The sequence below is a fragment of the Anguilla anguilla genome, chromosome 7, assembly GCF_013347855.1.
Source record: "Anguilla anguilla isolate fAngAng1 chromosome 7, fAngAng1.pri, whole genome shotgun sequence".
NCBI classification, from domain to species: Eukaryota; Metazoa; Chordata; class Actinopteri; order Anguilliformes; family Anguillidae; genus Anguilla; species Anguilla anguilla.
Window position 1 is genome coordinate 43910817 of NC_049207.1, and position 25235 is coordinate 43936051.

At 44.6% G+C, this 25235-nt stretch overlaps 1 protein-coding gene across 19 annotated transcripts in view; it reads left to right on the top strand.

The window, feature by feature from the left end:
- Nucleotides 1-23778: 23778 nt before the first annotated feature.
- The window catches only part of LOC118232252 (membrane-associated guanylate kinase, WW and PDZ domain-containing protein 2-like), an 84004-nt gene continuing 82547 nt past the window's right edge, over nt 23779-25235 (top strand). For all 19 annotated transcript variants that reach the window (XM_035427060.1, XM_035427061.1, XM_035427063.1 and 16 more), the window contains exon 1: nt 23779-24575. In XM_035427060.1, the coding sequence (XP_035282951.1) occupies nt 24278-24575 (298 nt within the window). In that variant the 5' untranslated portion in view covers nt 23779-24277. The remainder of the gene's footprint in view (nt 24576-25235) is intronic.

Genomic DNA, 25235 nt, shown 5'->3' on the forward strand with positions numbered 1-25235 from the left:
GATGATTATAAATCCTTTAACTTCGCCGTCAAGGATTTTTTTTTTTTCTCCAGCTGTATTGTACTTAATAGAAGTCATTCAATTTGACTGTTTTACTAAATTTAACCATGAGTGTGAAATATTACCTAACTTAGCAGTATATAAAGCACGAAAGCAACATTGTTATCAGTGATTTTCTCCAGACAACCACCAACATAAATATCATTAAATGATTTATTTAAAAAATGAAAAAAAAATGAAAAAACACAGGGACCTTGCCTGAACCGTCCCTGTCGGTGCCTGCGTCCTTCCGAAATTAGTGGGGATGTTGCGTCTATGGGACGGGAACGTAAATAGGCTACATATGGAAAGTAGACGTTGGGCCAGCGCTGGTCCAATGGGGTCAGGTTTACTGGGACGATCGGGTGCAGATGGAAGCGTTAATATACTGGTAGGACGAAAGTGCTAAACATTTGCATTCAGTCTGTTAAATTGACGTTTAAGAGCTTTTGAGGAAACGTAACTATTTAAATGTTTCCAATTCAAAACTAAACAATTTGCATGAAACATTGTCTTTGAAGGTTCTTTTTGATTCAACAAGCTCCACAACACTGAGCTCATGGCTCACGGTTCATAAATTAGAATCCTTGATGGTTGTTGAATGTTGCATCAATCAGAGAGGGACACTATAATTTTCATCAGCACAGTGGATAAGAAGGGCACACTTCAGATCTTTCCCCCTTCCCCTGCAATACCTTACTCATTGCGCCCTCTGGTGGCACAAGCCAGAAGCAGCTTTCACATCAAGAAAGGAAAAATTCATCACAAAAGAACTGATTAAATAAAATGTTCAGCGGTATATATGTAAAGATTGTAGGACAGCCTTGTCGCCAAACATGCAGTTTTTCCACATAAGCACTTGCAGTGATACACAGAGTTCAGAGGATTTGTAATTGCATATTTCAGTGAAAAAAAATATTTGCCGAATTATATGTTTGCAAACAATTTGAAAATCTTCATGGAACCTTGATTAAAAGTGGCTGATAAAAATAATAATCATCTCTCCTTCTCGGCAGTCAGGTTAGTACGGATGGTAGAATAACAACATTCCGCCTCATCTCTGCTTGTTTAAGATATCAGATCCAGTCACTGGCTCATTCTCCTGCTGTCAACACAACTGAAATATTTATTTCTGGAAAAAAAAACAAAACTCAGCTACACCTTGCTAAGGGAGAAAATTAATCCTTTCAGTGTAAAATTTAGTGTGCGTATGTGTGTGTGTGTGTGTGAGAGAGAGAGAGAGAAAGAGAAAGAGAAAGAGAGAGAGAGAGAGAGAAAATGCAGAACAGATGTCCTCTAACCTGTGTGGGAGGGACGGAGTGTGTATCTGTGTGGGATCTGAGGAAGTAAACACTGGGTTAGTCCAGTTTTAACCCTTAACATATTTTCATTTAAATAACCAATTTATTTCAGCTATGATATTAACATCTTAAATAAATAAATCTTTATACAGCTTCTTTAGCTATACAGCTTCAGTAGTACATGTATGCATTTGAACATTTATATGAAATATTTAGTGGCCATTATTATTCTATTATTGCTTTAATAATATTATTGGAAGACATAATACCTACACTCCCTGCGATAGATTCACGACCTGGCCAGGGTGCATTCCTGCCTCTCGCCCAATGCATGCTGGGATATGACGCTTCAGCTTCAGCTCAGGGACAGATGACCAAGATTCCTTCAGAATTTTCTGGTAAAGAGCAGTATTCGCGGTTCCTTCAATAATTGCAAGTCATCCAGGTCCCGAGGCAGCAAAGCATCCCCACACCATTACTATCACCACCATGTTTGACTGTTGGTATCATATTCTTTCTATGAAATGCTGCAACTGATTTACTCCAGACGTCATGGGACCCTTAATGGGTTCCACTTTTGACTCATCTGTCCATAAAACATTATCCCTAAAGGGATGCTTTTTTTGCAAATGTGAGATGAACATTGGTATCTATTTTGGTTAGCAGTGGTTTCCATCTTGCTACTCTCCCATGACTCCTATTTTTGCCAAGTCTCTTTCTTATTGTGTAGTTATGAACACTGGCCTTAGCTGTGAATGTTCTGCTGGGATCTCTCGTGACTTCCTGGATGAGTTATTGCTGCAACCTTGGAGAAATTTTGGCAGGCCTGGGACACTGTTCCAAGTGTTCTCCATTTGGAGACAATGACTCAGTGTGGTTCAGTGGACTCCCAGAGCCTTAGAAATAGCCTTGTAACCCTTTCCAGACTGATATACAGATTTTTTTTTCTCATCTCATCTTGAATCATGACAAAGCGTGCTTTTAGAAACTTAGTGGTGACTACTTCACTCTGTTGGTTTAGTTCAATATGAGTGAGGTTTAGTTTCAACAGAGTTGCAATCAAGCCTGGCTGTGTTCAATCACTTGAAACTAATCATCAATTAAATTAGGTTAATTGCTTGATTGAGTAACTAAGGCGGCAATTACTTGTTCACATGGTGTCGTATGGGCCTTTCATAACACTTTTCATTAAATAAATGAAATAATAATTTTAAAATGTGTTTTGCGTTTACTCCGTTTCCAATTGTCAAAATTTCTATTATTTCATTTTGTATAAAGATCGGAAACCATTCAGTGTGACAGATACGCAATAATAGAAGAAATCAGGAAGAGGCAAATCTCTGAAAACAGCAGAGCAGCTCTTGAGCACTTTTTCTAGGAATGACATTGAGAGCAGTGTCACACGCGAGTTAACCCGCAATTAAAGACCCGCTAAAGCTGCCGTGCTTATGGGCGATACGAGACCAATTATCTTTTATTTATTTTAATAACGCTCTTATGTAAAACTGCTACTGCCGGAAGAATTCTTAATATCCCAGCAATACGAAAGCTGGCTGTAATGCAGAGCTACAGATAGCAGGTTAAAGTAGCAGTAGTAGGGAGTCACTATCACAGCACTAAATTCTATTCTGTGAATGTGTTAAGACCACATTTTATACAGTGAATAACTCTACTTTTTCTGAGTTGGGAGAGATGAGAGGGCGGGTGTTTGGAGTACGGAGACACCAGGGGGCTGTAGCTTATCAGGGGGTCAGATGAACCTGGCCAAGTGCTTCACCTAAAATAACTCTTTCACCAGTTGATCAATCAGTGAATCAAGTTTTATTTATATTGATCATTTTGTAAAGATTTTCCTCATTCACAGTATGGACTAAATCCCCACAAAGCAAGCCAAAAGCAAGAGTGTGAAAGATATTCTCAGTGGGAGACCAAATGGGCAGAAGCGCTGGGGCCTAATTTCCTCTCTGTGATGAAAGCCCAGGCACAATATTAATGTTTTGAGGTTGAAAGAGAACACTATCTAATCCGCTTAGTCACCTCACAAAGGGCCAGCGTGTCCCTGAGCTTTCGCAAGTCCTGACAAACTAATGATGCACAGACTCGTTTGATCTCCGCCTCCACAATAAACAAGACGAATTAATAAAAATACGTCATTATTCAGCACCAAATGAATCTCCCGCAAGCGCAATGCAGCTCAAACAAAAAGAATACGGTGAAGGTGACCCCTCAAACACACGCACGCACACACATACCTTCCATTTATCTTTAATAAAAAAACTCACAGCGAGCAGACTGTCCTCAAGAGAATTTGAATTTACATTTTCCTACAAAAACAAAAGCAACCGACAGAGTGGAAACTCATTTAGAGTGGAAATAAACGAAGCTGCAACCGCGTGGAGACATTGACGAGCATTAAAATTCCCCCTTCATCTCATGGAAGACCGCTGCTGTTCGCGTGCTGACGTGCTTTATGTCTCCTGGCGACCAGCAGTCCTGTTCAAACAAAGATCGCTGCGCTTTGCTTCTGTTGTCAATCCACCAATTAATTGGCTGCATTTGTATGCTTCTTGGAGGCAAAAGGCGGACATTTTACAAACAATATCAAAAGTGAACCCTATTTCTGAATGCAAGTTCTTCGAGTGGTCTTTCGATTAAATACGAGTTTTTCAAACAATCCACAGGCATGGAATAACGTTACGATGTTCTAGTGGCCTTGAGTTCGCACGCACCGATTCGATTATAGTTGTAATGTGATCGACTATTTAGATGGCATGGCCTACTGCATAGTAATCACTGGTAGTGATACAATTAATTACAATTACAACATGCGTCCTTTAGTCAGGGACTCTAGATGTATAATCCCTGGAATGCACGTGTTACGTGTCCTTTTGTTTCATGTGTTTTCCTTGCACAAAAACGAGCCGCTCTGATAGAGAGCGCACCTGGTCCTGTAGGATGGCCCGCGGACCGGGATTACCGGACCTAGAGCGGTTTGTACAGCCGGGGTGAGTAGCCTACATCGTCTCCAAACTGCCGTCTACATGCTTCGGGTTTGCTTTAATTAGGCTACATATTTACACGATATGAGTCAGTTTCTGAAAATGTACAAAATATGCATGGCTTTGTTTCTGTTTTGGCTCGAAGAACAACCATGTGACTGAATCAACAGCTTCAGTTTAATCCTTTATTCATATCTTTCATTGGTTTTTATCTCCCTTTACAGGCGAAACACTCTATCGATCGAGGGATTAGCTGCAATGCAATCTCGATGGAAGGCCCATCTGTGGAGAGATTCCATTGATTTAGTTTGTGTTTTTCGTTTACAGAAACACTTTGGTCCGATCGTAAAATGACTCGCGTCATGTTTTCTGCATGAGTTCAGTCTGGTTTAATGATTCTTCACGAGGCAAAATCATTTGAGATCAAATCATAGATTCAATCCCTGGTGGTAGAACTATGGAACTATGACATTTATATTTTTGTACCGAATGGCCCTTAAATTTATTATTATTATTATTGAGGCTGAATTCCTCTTTCCACTCAGCAGTAATTCAAAAGGAAACCATTTTCTGCCCAGCTTTTAGAAACTGACATGGTGATGAGCTTGGGCGATCGGGGCTGATAACCCTCAGATGGAGCGAGGGCTTTAGGGGAATAAAAAAAATAAATTTAAATGGTAAACCCTGAGATGAGAAGATAGGCAGAGCTTGATACCTTCTAGATCAATGTGGTACTGATAAGGCACACGACCTGAATGAGTCTCTCTCGATGGTCTAACTAGTCCATTGGTGTCACACCCGCATTCCGAGAGCCTCAGACAACCGGATAATGTAACCAGCCACGTGTGTAACTCCGGGTGCTGTTTTGTTTGCAAACGCTAGATGGCAGTATAGGTCTGCTTACTGGCGCAGCTCAATCAGTTTAACGGTCACGTCTGCTGCGGAATGGAATTAAGGGGTGTGCAGCGACACTTGACCTGTGAAACAGTCCAATCTAAACGGCTTTAATTGCACTGGAGTCCGAGCTCATTGGATTCTCACGCCTATCTGAGTGCGCCGGGCTGCAGGGATTGTTGTCCGTATCGCTGGCAATTATCGGAGGAAAACTTTGACTAAGGAGCAGAACGGGCTGCCGCTCCACACCTTGTCATTTAGCCAGGTTGTGCAGAATGGAAACTTGTACCATTGGCCCACCTGCTTCTCTGAGATAACCAACAGCCAGAGAATGACAGGACGTGTATGTGTACATGAATGCGTAAGAGAAAGAATGTGTATGAGCGGGAGTGTGCGTTTGTATGTGCATGTACATGTGTGTGTGTGAGAGAGAATGTGTTTGAGTGAGGGAGAGTGCGTGTGTGTGAGAGAAGGTGATAGTTTCCTAAAGATCTGAACCCTTAGGAGGAGGAGGAAGATCTTTGTATATAATTTCATCATATCTCCTGCTGCTCTCTGCAGGCTGCTCCTCCATAACAGACCCGGTTCAGCTGCTCCTTCTCCATTACAGACCCAGTTCTGCTATTCCGTTATGGACTTGGCTTAGTTAATTTATTCATCCTTTATTGCTTTCCGCCCATGTGATACATCTCAGCACCCAGCCAAAATGTGTCCACTACTGTGCCGCCATTGGTGCATCACTAACAGGCAAAGAAAATCCCAAGAAAGGAAGATAAAATGTCCAAATCCATGCAGAGGCAGCCACATCTGCCCATTTTACAACCTGGACAGAGATCAGCCCGACCCCTCGGGGGCCCCGACTTTATCCTTTCTCGCATCTGAAGTGAGGGTTCTGCCATATTATTTTCACCTGCCTGTGCCGTATCTGTTCGTCTGTCTGTTTGTGGTTTGCCTGTCTGTGCTGTTTGTATCTGTCCTGTATCTGTGCTGTTTCTGTCTGTGCTGTATCTGTGCTGTATTTGTGCTGTATCTGTCCATGCTGTATCTATGCTGTATCCGTCTATGTTGTATCTGTCTATGCTTGATCGGTGCTCTATCTGTCTTGTGCTGTATCGATCAGAAGGAAGGAAACAGCGTTACACTTTCTCAGCTCAGATCTGCCAGCAGTTTTGTGCTTTCTCAGCATGTGCTGTGGGCTCATTTGGATGAAGTGAAAAACAAAGAGAATGTAACAGCAGGGCAGAGAAAGAAAAGAACGGATGTATTTTAAGATGACGAGGGACGGAAAGAGAAACGTGCTGTAATCGCTGTACTGATCTCACTGGCGACCAGCAATATGATGCTGTAATAACGATCAATGTGATCATTATTGCAGTATCATCGGTGTTCAGTAGCTCGTTACTCTGACTGTCGTTAAGGCATTCATTAACACTGTCTAAAAAGTGCAGAGTGGCTGCAGTGGTCTCGTTCCTCCCAAGGATTCTTCGGATTCGTCCATCGAGGGAGTGTGTTTTTGTTTTTTGGCGTGTTTTTGTGTAGGGTTTGGGCTGGCGTCTCTGTCGCAGCGCGTATTGTGATAAATTGCGCTATATGCATGCATTTCATTCAGATTGCAGCTGGAAGGAGCCGGTTCTGTTTAATCCCAGGCTGCGTGTTGCCGGTGGGGTCAGCGGAGGTCGCCAGATCCGCACGAAGCTCCTCGTTAATAACCTGCAGTGTGGGTTGAGTAATCTCACAGGATTAGCAGAAGGAGTCACGTATTCTGGAAGGTTCTGGGCGTTAGAGCCAGTAGGTGTAAAATCAGCTTAGGCAAACCTCATTCCTTTTACAAACTTTGTTACAAACTATTCAGAGTGCTGCAGTAAAAAGGGCATTGCTGGTATAGCCATCTCAAAACATTTCTGTAATATTACCATGCAGTTATTACGATGCTGAAACATCATCAGACTGAGCAGCTTTTGTTTCGCAATACCAATAATTTCAGATAAATTCTCGGTGTGTCTGCACCACATGCTGATGGGACGATTTGAAATCAACAGCTGTACCCCTCTGGGAATGTGGGTTCCCTTGTCTGAAAGGGTTGCAGGATTTTGGAAGATGCAGAGTTTGGGGGGGGAGGGGGGGGGGTGTCTGGACTCAGCAGGAACGCTGGAGCCTCCCCAGCAGTACAGCTAGGAGCCACACTGGAGGTGCCGTCTCCCCACGGGACCCACCGTTAGATCCTGTGTCCCCACGGGACACGTTGTGAGGTCCTCTTTCCCCCACGGAAAACACATTGTGAGGTCCTGTCTCCCCATGGAACACATTGTGAGGTCCTGTCTCCCCACGGAACAACACACTGTGACATTCTGTCTCCCCACGGAACACGTTGTGCGCTCCTGTCTCACCTCAGGACACCCTGTGGCTCTGCCTGAGGTCACAAAGGCGAATTGCTCTTCATCGGAACCCGAAGCATTCCCTAGAGCGGGTTTTCCGGAGCCTTCTAAAAATGGCATTTCACATCGTGCGTGCCTCTGATAGGTCGCATGCATAATCAAACTGCGTTTCGCCATGATAACGTAGCGTTAGCACAGCAAATTCCCTCTGTGCATACTGTGCGACTGGAAAGATTCTTCACCCTGCCAGTGTGTTTTCTCTTCTTTGGAGAGATGAACATCAATTCCACAAGGAATGGAAAATTCAGCTTCTTGTGTCCCTGCATATTTATGTCGCGTAGAAACTTCGATGGGCCTGGATGTGTGCGGATCTACCAGAGGAGGTGTGCGTGTTGGGCCGTGGCGAGCGGAGGTGTGTGTTGGACCGCAGAAGGAGGGGAAAACATTCAGATCTCCACATACAGCAAAAATGGCGTGCACCGACCAGGCTCAGTAAATAACACGCTTCGCCGCCCAAATTAAGCCAGTGTTTTAGGTCACACATCACAAGCTACAGCTCTGTGGTGGAAATATGTCTGCTTCAACACTGGTTATCCTGACGGGGGCTGAAATTTGACCGCAAAATAATGGGTCTGCACTGTGAGGGAAAAACTTCTTTGGGAGTAACTACAGCAGCCCCTGTTTCCCATGGTGCCTAGTTTTGAATTTTAGAATGTATCTGTAAATAGAAAATGCAAAATGGTAACTGATGTGCAGTTTGCTACGGGTTAGTGGGCCCTTTCGACTGACGTGTAAATCAAACCTCAGATATAATGCAGCCCCAGGTATGATCTAGTAGATGTGATGGGTGGAGTTGCATATGGTGTGGTGGGGGGGTGTGACATACCTAAGGAGGGGGGGGGGGTGTGGTTTTCAGGTTTTGAATCCCTTCCTGAAATTCTATAATTGAATGCAATGTATTTTGGGGGTGTCAGTTCACAACAAAACAGATCGAAATTGTGTGTAAAATGACCTTCATTAAGTATCCAGTTGTACGAATGTGTGAAGAACATATTCTGTATATGTAGCTCTGGTTAAGAGCGTCTACTAAATGCTCAAATGAGACACATGAAAACTTCCACATTTTCAGAGCTTCCCGTCCATACAGCCCACAGAGAGCAAAGTTTTTTAAAGACTGAGCAAGATGAAGGGAAAGCTGTGCTCTGGAATGACAGGCTCACTACCGCCAGAGCACAGGGTAAGTGAGGGATGCTGGACATGTTCTGTGCAAATGCAACACGGGCAGGCTTATTTAGAGAGGTAGGAAACCATTTTCTTTAATATTGTTGTACTTCCATAGTAATTTTGATTCCAAATCATTTTAATCGAGCATTACATTGCGATAGCCGCGAGATGGGTCAAACTGTATTGCTTTCAAGGGACTTTTTTTTGTTGTTGACGGGGGTTTGTTTGGTGAATATGGGGTTAAAGGCCTTTCTGCAGAGCTTATGGGATCAGTGTCCAGACGTCTGTCAGCCTCGCCGATGGTCCTGCTTTAAACACCAAGGGGGAGGGGAGAAAAAAAAAAAAAAAACCCCAGCGCTGTAATGAATGTTTACTGCGACAATGAAGCCAGGCTGTGATTAATTAGCAGCATCTGCGCTATCAGTACCAGAGTGGGAGCAGGAGCCCCCTGATCAGTCATCCACCTCCCATGTCCCCGCAAGACCGGCGCAAACTGAGAGCTGAATGCTAACCACCCCGGCACCCCCCCCCCCCCCCCCACAGCTAAAAGTGCCCTTACTGAGATTTGTTATTCCAGAGATTACCTCAGGTTACCGAGGGGTGTCTTATGACAGTTTTTTTTATTTCTAAAGTCACTATTATGTCTTAAGACAGACAGCACCAGTTTTTATTAATGAGTATTTCTCTTTATGAGGATGGTCTGCTAATGTTGTTCTGCAGAAAGGGAATGTCCTTCAATGTCACTCTGTTCCAAGTGCATTCTTCAGTATTGGCTGTATAATTGGTAACTTTCATCTCTTCTGCTAATTAAGTGTTATTTTTAAGCGAGTGAATACAGCGCTGTCTTAGTGACAGTTTTACTAATTTGTGTGTGTGTGTGTGTGTGTGTGCGCATATTCATGTCATAAAATGTATTGGGAGTGTTGCATTATGGGAGGAGTACAATAAGAAGCATACACATGTTAGGCAGAAAGCTTTATTAAAATGGCACAGTGATCTTTTATTGGCGCCTGCCCAGAGGGGGGAGGGGCGATGCAAGAAATGGGAATAGATTAAATATCTACGGTCCTGTCAGAGAAGGGTCGTCACAGAACCAGCGCGTTTCTCCGTGTCTCTCATCCATTATTCATAAGCCTTCGCAATTCTTTCCGCAAAGCTTGCGTTCATTTTCATGCTTCTCCCGTGTCTTTGAGCATAATCACCTGTTAACATTATTCATTTTCCTTCGGCGACGCTCAGTCTCTGTGTTTGCCTCTGAGATGCGAAGCGTTGCGCCGTCGGCATCAAATCTTCAATTAGTTTCATAAGTGTGTTTGCAAAGTGTTCTCAGCTCTCAGAATGCAGCTACAAGCAGTTTCACTCGTTTTATTTTACAGTCTGATTAAAAAGAGTAAGTTGATAACAAATCTTTTTTTTTTTTTTCTTTCAAAATCAGGCAGACATCGGCATGTTTGGAGAAACAAATACAGAATGTGTGTTGTTTTCTTTGAGCTATTTCTGGGCTGTGCTAACGTACTGTACCTGCAAGTGGTGGCCTGACTGATCATGTTTGGTTGCATCGCAGTCCAGCTGGGCGCTAATGCTCGTAGTTGGCATAGAGACCAGAGTGACCTTGCCACGGGTTTGCCACAGTTGGCTCCCATCAAACCATCTGCTGGTAGAAATTGAGTGTGACTTTCAGAACGCCAACATTGGCTGCTGTCTGACGAGAGGCTGTTGAGAGAGGTAGTGTGGCAGCACTGCACCAACACAAGCTGCTGATGGAGCGTGTCTCTCTCTATTTCTCTCCCATGCTCTCTTTCTCTCACACTTTCCCTCTTGCTCTCTCTCTCTCTCACACTTTCCCTCTCACTCTTCGTCTTGCTCTCTCTCTCTTACACTCTCGCTCTTGCCCTCTCTCCCTCTCTCTCATGCTGTCTCTCTCTCTCACACTTTCCCTCACACTCTCCGTCTCGCTCTCTCTCTCTCTCTCTCACACTCCCTCTTGCTCTCTTTCCCTCCCTCTCTCTCTCGCTCACTCACTCTCTCATACTCTCTAGATCCTTGTTCAGGGTGGCTGAGAGCGGAGGTGAGCTCGCTCCTTTTCTTCTTTGTGTGAAAGAGCCGCTTCAACGGGAAGCCGGAGGTCCTCCAGCCCTAATGACTTATTCTCTCCGGAGCCTGAGCACGCACCTCAGTGCAGCCAAATTCTCACTGCAGCCACGTCCTCTCTGCAGCCAAATTCTCACTGCAGCCACTTCCTCTCTGCAGCCAAATTCTCACTGCAGCCACGTCCTCTCTGCAGCCAAATTCCTTCTGCATCCAAATGTCACTGCATCCAAATCCCTCTGTATATTGAGTGCTTGAAATGGGTGACACATATTAATAAGTTCTACCATTGCTGTATAGTAACGCCTGTGTTACAGGGGGGAAATGCATTTCAAAAACAAATCCTATCCTGCTTTTTTTCCTAGTAGATATACAGAAAGTCTATGTGCCTGAGGTAAGCAATTTTTAAACAAGTAATTCTAACCAAATGATCAGTATAATATTATTTTACTCATATACAGTATAATTCCTTATAAAAGGGTCATTCCTCAGCAGGAGTTTTGAATGTTCTTTAATTGGATGCTATATTCTGCCTGTCTGCCTCCAAACAGCTGGTGGCGCTGTGGGCTGGGTTTATGGCCGTCCGTTGCGGTGTGAACGGTAGGTCATGTGCGTAATGGCTGCTCTCATTGCATTTAAACATGCTGTCTAAATTCAGAGGGCAGGCCTGGAAATATAAAAATAAAGAAAACATTGTGTTTGCAATTTAAATTGCCGCTGGGCTCATGTTTTCATTGGTATTTGTTCGATCAGATTGTGCCGTTGATTGAAATAGACTGGGGGTTAGTCTCTGTTTCTGCACACTAACGCCATGGGGTTAGTGTCTCTTTCCGCTCACTAACATCTGGGGATTAGTCTCTGTTTCTGCACACTGACACCACACGGTTAGTTGTACTGTTTCTCCAGCAGGAGTTGGTCTTTGTTTATACAAGTTAGTTGGTTTGTTTCTATATCAGAGGTTTGTCAATCTGTTTCTACAATATGGGGGTTAGTCTGTGTGTTGCTACAACAGGGGTTTAGTCCTTGTGCTGTCCATACTCATTATTTATTGCCTGTTTGAGTCCAGCACGTGACTCATTTTATTCACCACTAAACACAAGTGTTTGGTTTGGGGTTGATTTGGTTTGGTTTTTTTTTTTTCACAATCACAGTTCAGTAACATCCACAGACGCTAAAAGTAGGAGAGTGATTTAAAAGCATGATCACTTTTCACAGTAAAAGCACAGTTTAGGACGAATGTTGACTGAATCCTGGCCAAAGCCTTTAATTAGCGGGATAATTACAGTGGCGGATTTGGCTCCTTCGCCTCCTGCATGCGTTCTGTCCTTCGGTGCCTGAGCGTTAATCATATTTCACATGTACTGTGTTTACTCAACTCAATTTCAGTCTGCCGTGTGAAAAAGCAATTGGGCGACATTAAAGCCTATGAGAAATCTCTGGTTTCATTTAAGGTCTCTGAGGCAGAAGACTGGAACCTGGTCTTCACTGCAGCCCATAAGCCTGCTGGTCTGATGGGATAATCCATGTTTGATGTAGATACGAAATGTGCACATGATCATCTAGCATTAATAAGAGGAACATCCTGGTGCTGGAGGGGTACAGATCTGTTGTAGAGCAGGGAAGTGAGATCTGACGCTCACCTGGAGCAAAGACCGGGGCCCGGAGGCTGCAATCCCATCGACACCTCCGCAGGCATACCTGCCGTGTGTGTGAGCGTGTGCGCGCATGTGTGTGTGCCTGTGTGTGGAGCTGTACAACTATAAGTCCACACCCTAGGCTCTCTCCCCTAGGCTCTCTCTCTCTCTCCATTTAATAAAAGACACCATGCAAACAGCAGTACTGAAAGCATGGAGCTCTGTGATGCTGTATGTGCACCTCTGCCTTAGCAACACCCCCCCCCCCCCCCACCTTAGCAACATGTCAACCCCCCAGCCCCATGATTAGGTTCTTGCTTGGGAATTGCATCCTTTGATTGTTCTGAAGGATTTTGTGTTGAAAGAGTCATCAGTAAAGAGCCACATACTGCTGGGAGGCTGAAACCATGAAAGCATTTTAATTAAATTGATTAAGTATTAATTTTCCCCCGTTTTTTTTTTCAAAAGGAAGAGAATAAACGTCCTCCGTCTTTCGCTCCATCTGCACGCTCGGCGTCGGGGGAATTACTGCAGCGCCTGAAGGGGTTAAAGCAATCTGTCAGCTGCATTACGGCTCCTCGGTCTGGCAGGGGAGGGACGCACTGAGCATGTGCGGGGAAACCAGCTGCAGAACGGAGTCGGGCTAACGTACAGAATCACTCCGAAGACCCACAGGCCCGGTCGATTCACCAAAACTCACACGTTCATCTCGTGCTAGGATTCATGAATAAATCACAGGGATCACTTATCGCATACAGAGCAGGGATGAGTTATCGCATGCAGAGCAGGGATTAGTTATCACATGCATAGCAGGGATTAGTTAATGCATGCAGTGCGGGGATTGGGTATCTCTTTCAGAGCAGGGATCAGTTATCATATGCATAGCAGGGTTTGATTATTGCATTGAGAGCAGGGATCAGTTATCGCATGCAGAGTGCGGATCAGTTAAGGCATGCATAGCAGGGATCAGTTATCGCATGCATAATAAAGATCAGCTATTGCATGATCATAATGGCTGTTTCCACACATGAAAGCATAACCTTTGAACAAAGATGAGTCCCCTTAGATCCTGTTCAGCAGAAGCTTCTGGTTCCAGCTGCAGAGGCCTGAGTGTGTTCTCTTTCTACGAGAACGGGATCTGGTGGTGAGCAAAGCTATGATGCAATTCTGTCTGAGCTGTCTAACTGTTTCGATATGAACAAGTAATGTAAGCACTCTGGAGGATAAGTACAGCTTAAAGCACACATGCATTTACTCACAGAACTCATTCAGTTGGTCTGTTCAGCTGGCTCTGAGTCATGTGGGCCTATCTCCAATGAGCTCACCCCCACCCTCCCCCCATACTTATTCATCAACTCTGACCTGTGACCTTTGATCCCTGACAGGATCAGGAAGGGGTATGAGTCACTGAATGTGTGTTAATAGAGGAGTGGCAAAGGTAGGGGCAATAGTTGGGGTAGGTGGCAGGGGTAAAATGTCTGCCAGTGTGATTGACTGCTTGTGCTCTCCCCTCTGTGTCACTGTGTCTGTTCTCCTGTCAGTCAGCGCTGTACTGACCCAAACCTGCACACACACATACACACACCATGCTCTCTCTTTCTCTGTATCTCAGACACGCGCTCGCAAACGCATACACACACGCATACATGTATACACAAACACACAGACAAGATATGTGTGTGTGTGCATATGTGCATGTGTGTGTATGTGTGTGAGAGAGAGAGAGAGCACTGACTAAAAGTAGAACAGACACAGTGACAAAGAGGCGTGCGCACCACAGTCAATCATACTGACGCTGATTTTTCCCCTGTCCCCAGCCAAACTGCCCCGACTCCTGCCCCTGCCTCTGGCCCTCCCTCCCCTGTTAACAAATGTACGGTTGGAGGGGCCACTTATTTGGTTCCCTGCCTCCCTAACGCCGCACACAGGAAAGCATGATTTAATATTTGGGTCATCTGAACAAATCTAATCTTAGCAAGGAGAAATATTTATTGAACAGAGGGGGTGACTGGCTGGCGTGGGGTGTCGCCGTAGCTGAGATATCGCAGGGCATAATTAAGTTATCTGACACGGCGCAGAGTCGCGTTAATCCGCTCCGGTGCCGCGAATGCCGCGGGACGCCACGCCTCCGACTTGCGGTGTCACTATCCGAAACAGCGAGCGGGACGGAAATAGCCGCCGCCGTCGCGCGAAGCGCCTCGGAATTCTTCCGACAGGAAGAGGCGGAGTTAATAGAACCGCACGTTCGAATCGGCACGCGTGGAATCAGTCGCACGCTGACCTATTTTCAGCACGTCCAAGAAAATATGATACCCGTTTCTCTGCTATTTTCCAACGTAAATGTAGGCAGCGCAGCAGTCTTTTTTAACTGGCTCTAGACTTACTTACTTCCAGACTGAAATCTCTCACATACAAAAGGATAAAACTCCAAATTAAATCTGTTTTGGAGAGCTGAAATGTTTTGGGTGTGAACAGGACAGGAGCGCAGAGTCCTTGCTGTAGCTTTCCCTCTGTCCCATTGTGGGAAGGACGGACTAATTCTCTCCTCTGGGAGCAGGATGGGAGGCCGTACGAGAGCTTCGCTGCTGAAGAGAGTGTTTTACAAACACAGCTGAGGATTTCCGGATTTCGTGACTCATCGCCGAACAGAGGAAAAAACGGAGTAACTGAACAGGCCATTCACTTAACAACAAAACCACACTTAACGGCACGTTTTGCTAACATTTCAGCAGTGTTGTGGTAATTACAGTTACAATGACAAAGCATTGTCAGACCAAGATTCCACATGTTTTATATAATCTAAGACATGTATTCATATTGTCACAAACTGAAATGTCAATATGATGAGCAACTTAATGTAGTATCACAAATCACAAGTAGTGTTTGCACACTGCAGGCTGTTGTTTGCACACTAGACAACAGTGTAAGGATTTGAGCACCATGTTTTACACACTGTGTAAAACATGTTTGTGTTTTGGGTAATAGTATTTGTGTATTTTAGAACAGTAGTTTGGAGAATCATGTGTGTGCCTTTGAGAACAGTATTTGCTCTCTAGGGAACTGCATTTGTGAATAAGAAATCAGGTTGTGCATGAGAGAACAGTGTTTGTGAATAAGCGATCAGTTTGCGCATTAGAGAACTGTGTTTGTGAATAAGCGATCCGTTTGTGCATTAGAGAACAGTGTTTGTGAATAAGAGAATTTTGAAGACGGAGTCGGCATGGCAAAGACCCATGGTGGTGTTTAGACTGACACGCTCCTCCTCAAACTGAGCTCTGCTTTCTCAATATTAACACTGAAACCACATAGACCTATGCCTGGGTTCTTCCAGACACTTTGACACCATACACAAATTACCATGGTGACTGTCATTCTCCTCCTAACACATACTTAAGTTAATTTCTATCATCTGGACATGAATCTGCTTAGTCATCTGTAGCTTGAATTTCACCCTCATTTGAACCCATTTTACACATTGAGCATAGATGGAACACACTTGATGTTACCTATGGGATTACTTCATAAAAACCGATCAGTTCATTCCAATCTTCGATTGGCCAGTGTGACGGGAGTGACTGTAATTTCTGTACTCTGATTGGCCAGCGTGGAGGGGAGTGGCTGTGTTATTTCCGTACATGTCGTCCTCTGTTTGGCTGGTGTGCTGTATACAGCTGTGTGATTTCTGTACCTGTCGGCCTCTGATTGGCTGGTGAGGAACTTCTTAGACTGTGTTCACCCTAATGACTCTGCGTGTCTGACACAGGAACATGAAGCACGCCCAGTCAGTGACAGATATTTCCCTGAGGCGATGACCCCCCCCCCCCCCATAAAGTCTTCTGATCTGTAATGTCTCCTTCATTACCATCCCTAATGCTTCCTGCTCCCAGGGTCAGCCTCTCTGATAAAACAGCCACTCGCTGAAGGGCCGATTGTTCAGTAACATCCACTGGAAATTACACATTCAAATACAAGTGCCTATAATGACACCTTTAACCCAAGCCAACTTAACACAGAATGGAAAAATAGACCAACATTTATATAACTGGTAAATGGACTGCATTTATATAGCGCTTTTATCCAAAGCATTTTACAAATGATGCCTCTCATTCACCCATTCACACACACACTCTTACACACCAACGGTGAAAGGCTGCCATGCAAGGTACCAATCAGCTCATTGGACAATTAGGGGTTTGGTGTCTTGCTCAGGGACACCTTCGACATGCCCAGGGCAGGGGATCGAACCGGCAACCCTCCGACTGCCAGACAACCGCTCTGACCTCCTGAGCTATGTTGCCCGAACTGATGCCACTTTTAGAGAGCAGGATGAAAAATGACTCACAGATCTTTGCAGTCCAAGTTTGTAGTCTCTGTTCCTTGTCCAATATCATCTTGTACAGGAAGTATTCAAGGGAATAAGGAAGTACTGCAGTTATACAGCTTGCCAACCACACCCACTGCTTGTATGAACTTGGACCAGTCTCAGTACAGGCTGAGCGGCAAAGGACAGACATCATTCAGTTCAATCAAAGACAAGGAAATCCCGTCCAACCCAGCCTGGTTCCTGTGGGTAAGGGAAGTAATGAGTCAGCCCGGTTCCAGCTCTACAGTGGGGAAGGGCTATTGAAGGAAAATGGCAACATGAAAAAGACAAGATTAAAGAGGAGGGAGATGTACAGAGTTGCAGAGCGTACATCAGTGGGGGCAACAGGAGCAACACCTGCCCTGCACCTGTCACCAGTGTGCCCGGCACCATGACGTGTGATTCCACCTCAGTCACACCGTTTCCATTATAAATATATATCCCTGTCACTCCCAAAGCCTGCAGAGACAAAGCAAACCCGCTCCGGGTTCACGGGTTGAAGCCACAGCCCCTGCAATAATACAGCTGCTGAGTGATCTATTTTTACATTTCATTTTTACCTGTCACTCTTCAATTTCATTCTTTTAAATTCCGTGGACACTTGCGATATTGTGTGAAAAAGAACAGGCTCTACAAAGCACATTATGATTAACATAATATCGGCATTAAAATGAGCAGAAGGACAAAGAACAGGAATTCAAGGCACCCGGATTTGAGTCATGACACAGTTAGCAATATAATATCAGCATATGGAAAAATATAACATCCATACACTAATCACAGATCTTCTATATTGCAAAATTAAGCATAGAAACATACTTTTTTTTTTTGATATGTGGCACAGTTATAAATTATATCATCATTTTGATGGGAATGAATAATCCTGCAAAGAGAAAATTTCAAATAAAGCTGTATAGATTATAATTTAACCAAATATAAGGTAGGTTTCCAGGGACATGTTGAAGAGAATGAATGTGCTGTGGGGCACTCATTTTACACTCAGTGATGTAGAATCTGCTTTCAAATTCACAGGCACGAACAATAAATCATACTCTTATGCAGGTTTCATGGCGAACTGAGTCTTGTGATGTCCTGTTATTTGCTCTTCAACTTCTATGAATCAGGAGTTTCCTCCCCTATAAATGCACTGAATACAGTGCTTTTAAAAACTGCGCACAAATAAAATGTACATGAAAGTATTCTCCTGTGCGTCTTGAATTGTCCTGAATGTGTTGCAACTGTATTATAAGCCTACACTAAAAGTTAAAGTTAAATACACTAAGGGGAATAAAATAGATGTCCTTTTAAAAAAATGTATTTTGTCTACATTTTATTATTCTCCAAATTAGGAAACTCTTATTCGAAATTCTCTTGAACATAGACAGCTCTTCTTCTCTTATGCTAATGCTGGAAATTAGCACTGTCCTCTCTACTGCCCACTACCTGATCTGCACGGTCACTGTATCACAGAAGAGCAGCTGGTGCAGCCAGACACGGTGAGAAGTGTCTCTTGCGCAGTGAGACGGGACAGTCCTGCAGACTACAACCCTCCCTCCCCGCCCATGTGCCATAGGCTACAGGGCCCATGGTCACAGTCAGAGATCTGTTCTCTGTTCAAATGACAACTGCTTTAGCTGGACGTGCCACCGGGGAGGTCTGGCAAATTAGATGTAGGCTGCTAATTTTATTTGTCATTTGATTGCATTTGGTCTAGTCCATCTGTTCTGGCAATTTTAGATCTGGAGGCTGCTTTGTCTAATTTAGCTGAGCCGTGCTTTCGCTATCTGTTAAATCACACAGATTCCCTCTCTGTCTCCGCTTCATAAAGTCTCCTGCGGTCTGTCCTCGAGCTGAACGGGTTTCGGTGGAAGGACGCGGTCCTTCTTATCGTGGCCGAAGGTCTGTGCTCCGCGGTCCCACCGAGTCTTATTGCAGAAGGAGACTTCTGGAAGGTTCTGGCTTCGCTCAGTTCTCCTTGGCAGGTCTGAGCCCTCAGGACTAGTCTGAGAGGGCGGAGCCTGTATCAGGGCAGCGAGGTTGAACAGATGGCAGCGAAATAAACATGGGTCGCGGTGCACGCCATCATGCACAGACCGGGACAAACTGGACCAAATCAGTTCTTGGTCCATTGTGTTGCTCTTCTTGGCTCTGCCGAAGTCTCAAAAAAACACAAAGGCTAATAGACATATGCAGCACTCTGAAGTGACCAGAAGCACAACGGTTTCCCACAACACAAAGCGCCCACCAGACCTGGGTCAAATACGTATTTGTTTTGGATTCAAATACTTTTCTACGCTTTACTGATCTTGTCTGGTGTATTGGAACCAATTAAAAAGGGCAATTTCCGCCTTCTGGTCATATTGGCAGGCTCAATTACACCAGCCAAGATCAATAGAGCACAGAAAAATCATTGCCACTCATTTCGGTGTCACCCCCCTCTGATGGTGTCACCCGGTGCGGTCCACACCCCCTGCATCCCCCTAGTGACGCCTCTGATTTGAATCCAAAACAATTACATATTTGACCCAGGTCTGGGGCCCACCATGTGCTGGGATCACAGCTCCTGTTTCAGGGTGTGCTGCAGCCGAATGCATCCTTTACTCCTGTCGCCTCAGCCGCACTAAGTGACTCTGAAGTGATGCCTGTTGGATTGACAGCGCCGTGTTGTGGGGTGTCCCAGAGTGAGCTTCACTGTAAGTCTACACATCTGCATCGACTGAACTGTATCTTGGGAGTGTCTGCGTGGGAGATCCAACCATTCTCCGTCTTACAGATATGAATACAACTTACATAATCTGCTGCATGCTACACTGGCCTGTGAAGTGTAGTGGTTAGCAGTGTAGTATAATGGGTACGGAATTGGTCTCGTAACCTAAAGGTCACAGGTTTGATTCCCTGATAGGACACTGTCGTTCTACCCTTGAGCAAGGTACTTAACCTACATTGCTTGAGTGCATATCCAGCTGTATAATTGGATGCAATGTAAATGTTGTGTAAGTCGCTCTGAATAAGAGCATCTGCTAAATGCCTGTAATGTAATTAAATACAGCATACAAAGAGGTGGAATAATGTCACAGATTGTGTTTGAAATTAAAGGAACAAAGGAAACAAAAATGTGCACCAACTTCCTGAAGGTACTGTGTGCAGTGCTACTCTTTATTTCACAAATAAGATCATGCAGACCTTTTTTTTACCCAGCATCGGATGCAATTTTGAAACTTTGATCCTGAAACTAAAGAACATAAATAGAAGAACAGTTGAGCAGTTCTACGATATGTTGCAGAAGTGATTTTAAAGTTGTATTCAAATCATTCGCAAACACGCTAACAGCATGCGATGCGCGTTGTGTTTCCGCAGGCTCTTGGCCATCTTGGCTAGCAGCAGTGTTTTAGAGAAGGCAGGGGTCACCAGCTCCCATCACCCTCAGCTTCCTGTAATCACCCTTACTGTTAGGCTGAAACCCAAAATATCTGCTGGCTAGTGACACACCATGACTATCTCACATCTCATTACAAACTCATTACCCCTGGTGTTTGTGATGGTTCACTCTGCCGTTAGTCAGCAGCCCCGCGTTCCCAAATCACACTGTTTTTGTTCACAATGATTGTTCACTTCTCAGAACACGGCCAGAACTAGCACTGTTTCTAGAACCCCAGAGATTGAACTGCCATGTCATGAGTTTCGAAAGGAACAATTAGCTCGTGCCCTAATTAGCAAAATGCTCACATTGTGTGTGTGTGTGTGTGAAAGAGAGAGAAAGAGAGAGAGAGTCAGTGAGAGTGAGAGAGAGAGAGAGAGAAGACAATGTGATATAAAGTAAAACAAACCGGGACACCGGAATTTGTGTTTGTCTATGTAAATTTCTCCCAAAATTGAAAACTTTTTGTTAAATTCCTCTCCTTGTTAAAAGCACTACTCTCAGTAAATACATCCAGTTCCCTTCTTGACAAAACACTCCTGACCCCTTATGACCCCCCACTCCCTGAAATGGGCTGTTCTGCCTGTTTGATCGGCATTAAAGTAGGGTCCTCGTGTTCCTTCATTTCAATGGCACGCATGCTGATACTCTCAGACGAAATCACCCCCAAGCACAGCATGAACCGGCCCTTCCAGAACGCCGCCTTCGTAACAAAAACCAAGGAACAACTCTTCCCCTGGTGCCATTTTAATATTCCCAACAAAGTACTTTCTCCGGGTTTCATTTAGAAATATTCAGTGTGTAATATCGAACTCCAATAAGACTGCAGTCCTGTACACCTACAGCATTAAATGCACATAAAATGCAGAGAAAACAAACTACCACAAATAGCGGACTAGGCAGAACTTTCCCTAATGCCAGCAGTGACTCACTCATTTGAACCACTCAATGTCTTTTACTGCAGAGAGCCAATCTTTTGATTCATAGGATAATGTAACTCCACCCACAATGGGTTTCATGAAATCTAATTCTCTCTTCATTAGAAGACAGTGAAAACATATTCTCAGTACTGTGGGAGGATGGGGGGGCGTGTTCTGGGCTGCGAGGCATATGGAACTGTGTGGAATCGGCTTGTGCCTGTCCCAGCTCCAGGGCTGCTGTTGGGTCCCATCATTACCCCTGGCACCAGCCACCAAAAGGTAATCCCATAATCCAGCCTGAAACCAGGATTACTGTCTATCCAATTTTCTGTCATATTTAATCCCGAATCTACACAGGGATATCCTGCTTTAATCTGCTTTATTAAATTACCAACTACCTCAGATTAGTTCACTTGATATTAAGACTTGTGGTGGGACATGGACAGACACAAATTTGCAGATCCATGCCCACCTTAAATTTAAGATTGTCTCCCCAGTGATACATAAACTCCTTTGGCTTTCTAGAAAGATGGACACAGTTCTTGTCATGATGTTTCTGAGTGATGCCACAGATTCTTTAGTCTCACCAGATACTCAACTCTGTGTTCTTAAGATTGAAAGTTCTGTCTCTGTCTTTGAAGACAAAACATTACAATTTGAGAAAATTTCTTGAGGGGCTTAAGCAAGTACAATACTGTGGCAGTGGATGCTCAGTGACACAGCACACAAAACTTCTGTTGCAAACCCAAATCTCATGTAATTAGCGAGCAGAGAGGATGGAAGGGGTTCGATATGAGGCCAGTCAGTAGAGTCTGTGGAGTGATGCCGCTTGCTGTGCAAAAGTGTGTGTCAGAGTTCTAATCCCAACGCAGCCCACTCACACATCTTTAGCCTTTTAACAGTCTGGCTGAGTATATGAACCTAACACCTCTAGGGAACTGGGTGGATCATTTTCCTACATGCCAATTGTCGGGTGGTTATTAGGACGCGCCCACAGCTGAGTCAATATTAGTACAAGCTGCATCATTAGCGCCTCGCCGGATCATTATTAGGCCATGCCTACAGCTGGGTCATTGTTAGGACGCACCCACAGCTGGGTCATTATAAGGGTAAAGCCACACGTCCTCCGGCGAGATCACCTGACATCGCTCTCGCCTCACACAATCAGCCGCTTGTGGGCATAATAAAAGGGGGAGGGGACGTTGTTGAACTCAATGCTGTATGGAAATGTAGTCCGCTTGCATCCTATGGCCAGTAAAGAAGTTTAATTAGCTAAAAATAACAAAACATGCTTGTTTTGAATGATGGTGGTAATATAGGTGCACTTTGCTTATATTTATTGTAAATGCCTATGGCAAATAACAGGGACAACTACACTTCCTGGTAACAGAAGACACGCCCACTTCTGTGGTCTTCTGGGGACAATTGACACATCAGATCTTTAATCTGATTGGTTATCATGCCATCCTCTGTCTCTTCCTTCCGGGTTGCTTGGCCACCTTGCCTCGCATCACCAGCTGTCTCTACATGCCTTGCGGACGTGAAGAATTGGCTCTCATTTAAATGAATGGAAGCGATTACGAATTAGCTTCTCATCAGAAGATGAGTGGCTTTACCCTAAGAACATGCCCATATTTGGGTCATTACTAAGGCATGCCGACAGTTGGGTAATGATTAGGACACACCTACTGCTGGATCATTATTAGGACACGCCCACAGGTGGGTCATTATTAGGACACGCCCACAGATGGATCACTATTAGGACACTCCCACTGCTGGATCATTATTAGGACATGCCCACAGCTGGATCATTATTAGAACACGCCCACAGATGGATCACTATTAGGACACTCCCACTGCTGGATCATTATTAGGACACGCCCAATGCTGGATCATTATTAGGACACACCCACAGCTGGATCATTATTAGAACACGCCCACAGATGGATCACTATTAAGACACTCCCACTGCTGGATCATTATTAGGAGATGCTCACAGCTGGATCACAATTAGGACACGACCACTGCTGGACCATTATTAGGAGATGCCCACAGCTGAATCATTATAGGACACGCCCACAGCTGGGTCATTATTATGATATCAGAAAATGTTTTTTTTTTTTTCTCAGAAATTGTCTCTCATTAATTCATACCTGTTTAATAATAATAATAGCTCTGATCATTGCTATTTGTTCACCAAAATATAACCACAGAAAAAGGCACTTTGTTGCAACATAAACATGTAAAACATAAACACTGAAAACTTTTTAGAACCATATTTCACACAATGAACTGAAATTAACTTTCAAAAATAAAAGACAAAATTAATTCTGGTGGCTAAAAATCCTGGCTTGTAAAATTTACTAAAAGATAAACAGCAAAATTAACGTAGTGTATTTATTAAGGGTACTTATTAGGTAAATGAATAAACACCAAAAATGTGAAATTATTTAGGGGAGGGGTGATATGCACAAACACAGACACATAATAATGTAGGCTACTTTTCCCCCAACTGACGGCAAAACGTAGAAGCCCGATTAATCACATAGGCAATAAGCTATTATTCGGTTTTCACTCTCAGTTTTTCGAGGCGTGATGTAGCAAGAAGCTAGACAGCGGGGAATGTGAAGATGGTTCGTCTGGCTGACGTTCCTCCGTGCGTTTTCGGCGGCGCATGCAGTGTCGGGCTGGTTGCCGTGGGTTACTCTTCCCGCCGCTCAGCCTTTTCTCCTCCGTGGTTTTCCCTGTGCGGTGAGATTCGGAGCCCTGTTCTCCCCTCCTCCAGACATCACATCCGGGTCACTTCCCTGCAACTGCAAGAGAATCTGCTCCTCCACCGTTACAGGGAAACGCAGCCGTAGCCAGCTGCTGTGTGCGATAGCTGGCATGGACATTAACACTGGCATCCAGCGTATTTAAAAACGTCAAGCATCTATTCAGGGGCAGGCGATACCCGGAGCGAGGGGAAGGATAACAACTTATTGCATGGGCGCCCTCATGTAATATTCATCTTTTTCCAGCAATGTCCAAAACCTTGAAAAAGAAAAACCACTGGACCAACAAAGTCCACGAGACCGTCCTTTGCAGGAATAAAGAAGGCGAGCTCGGGTTCGAGCTGAAGGGAGGCGCCGAGAACGGCCAGTTCCCGCATCTCGGAGAGGTGAAGCAGGGCAAAGTGGCCTGTCAGAGCGGCAAGCTGTCCCAGGACGAGCTGCTTCTGGAGGTCAATGACACGCCGGTGGCCGGACTCACCATTCGGGATGTGCTCGCCGTCATTAAACACTGCAAGGACCCCGTCCGCCTCAAGTGTGTCAAACAAGGTGAGCGAGCGAGCGAGCAGCGTAAACACGGCTGCTACAGAGGTTTTGCCCGCATGTCTGCGCGACCCCGCCGTGCCAAGGAGCATATAATTCATGACACGTAGTACCATTGTTTTGTTTTTCCCCAAAAAAACTATCCTGAGTCAAGAATCCAAAATGCTGCGCAGCGTTATGGATATGATAAACTTTGCCTATTGTCTGTCGCTCATTGTTGTTATGAAGGGGCGTAGCGCTGCGGAGCGGTGTTTGGGCTGTCCTCTTTTACAGCTTCATCATTCGACGTTTAAACTCGATTGTAAAGTTGTTCATTGTTGCCAAGTAGCGGGATCGATGCCCTGTGTGAAAGGGGGTGTGTTCAGTTTGTGCGGTGTAATCCGATCCCGACGGGAAATCTCCGAGGAATTCCTGTTTCTAGCGGGTTGTTTTGCGTTGTTGTAAATCGCACTGTGTCAGTGATATGTGCGTACCGCCTTGTGTGCTTTTATTTCGTTGTCTGTCATAAAACGTAAAAGTATCGGGCTCGCTTGCAAGTGGGCAATTGCTTGACACATTTGCTCGTGGGTGTGGCATTTTATTTAATTTGTTTATTACAAGTTTCATGTGCATTTGGTTCACTCTGGTGTAAATGGTAGCGCTGCTGGCTAGCTGCGTGATTCTTTC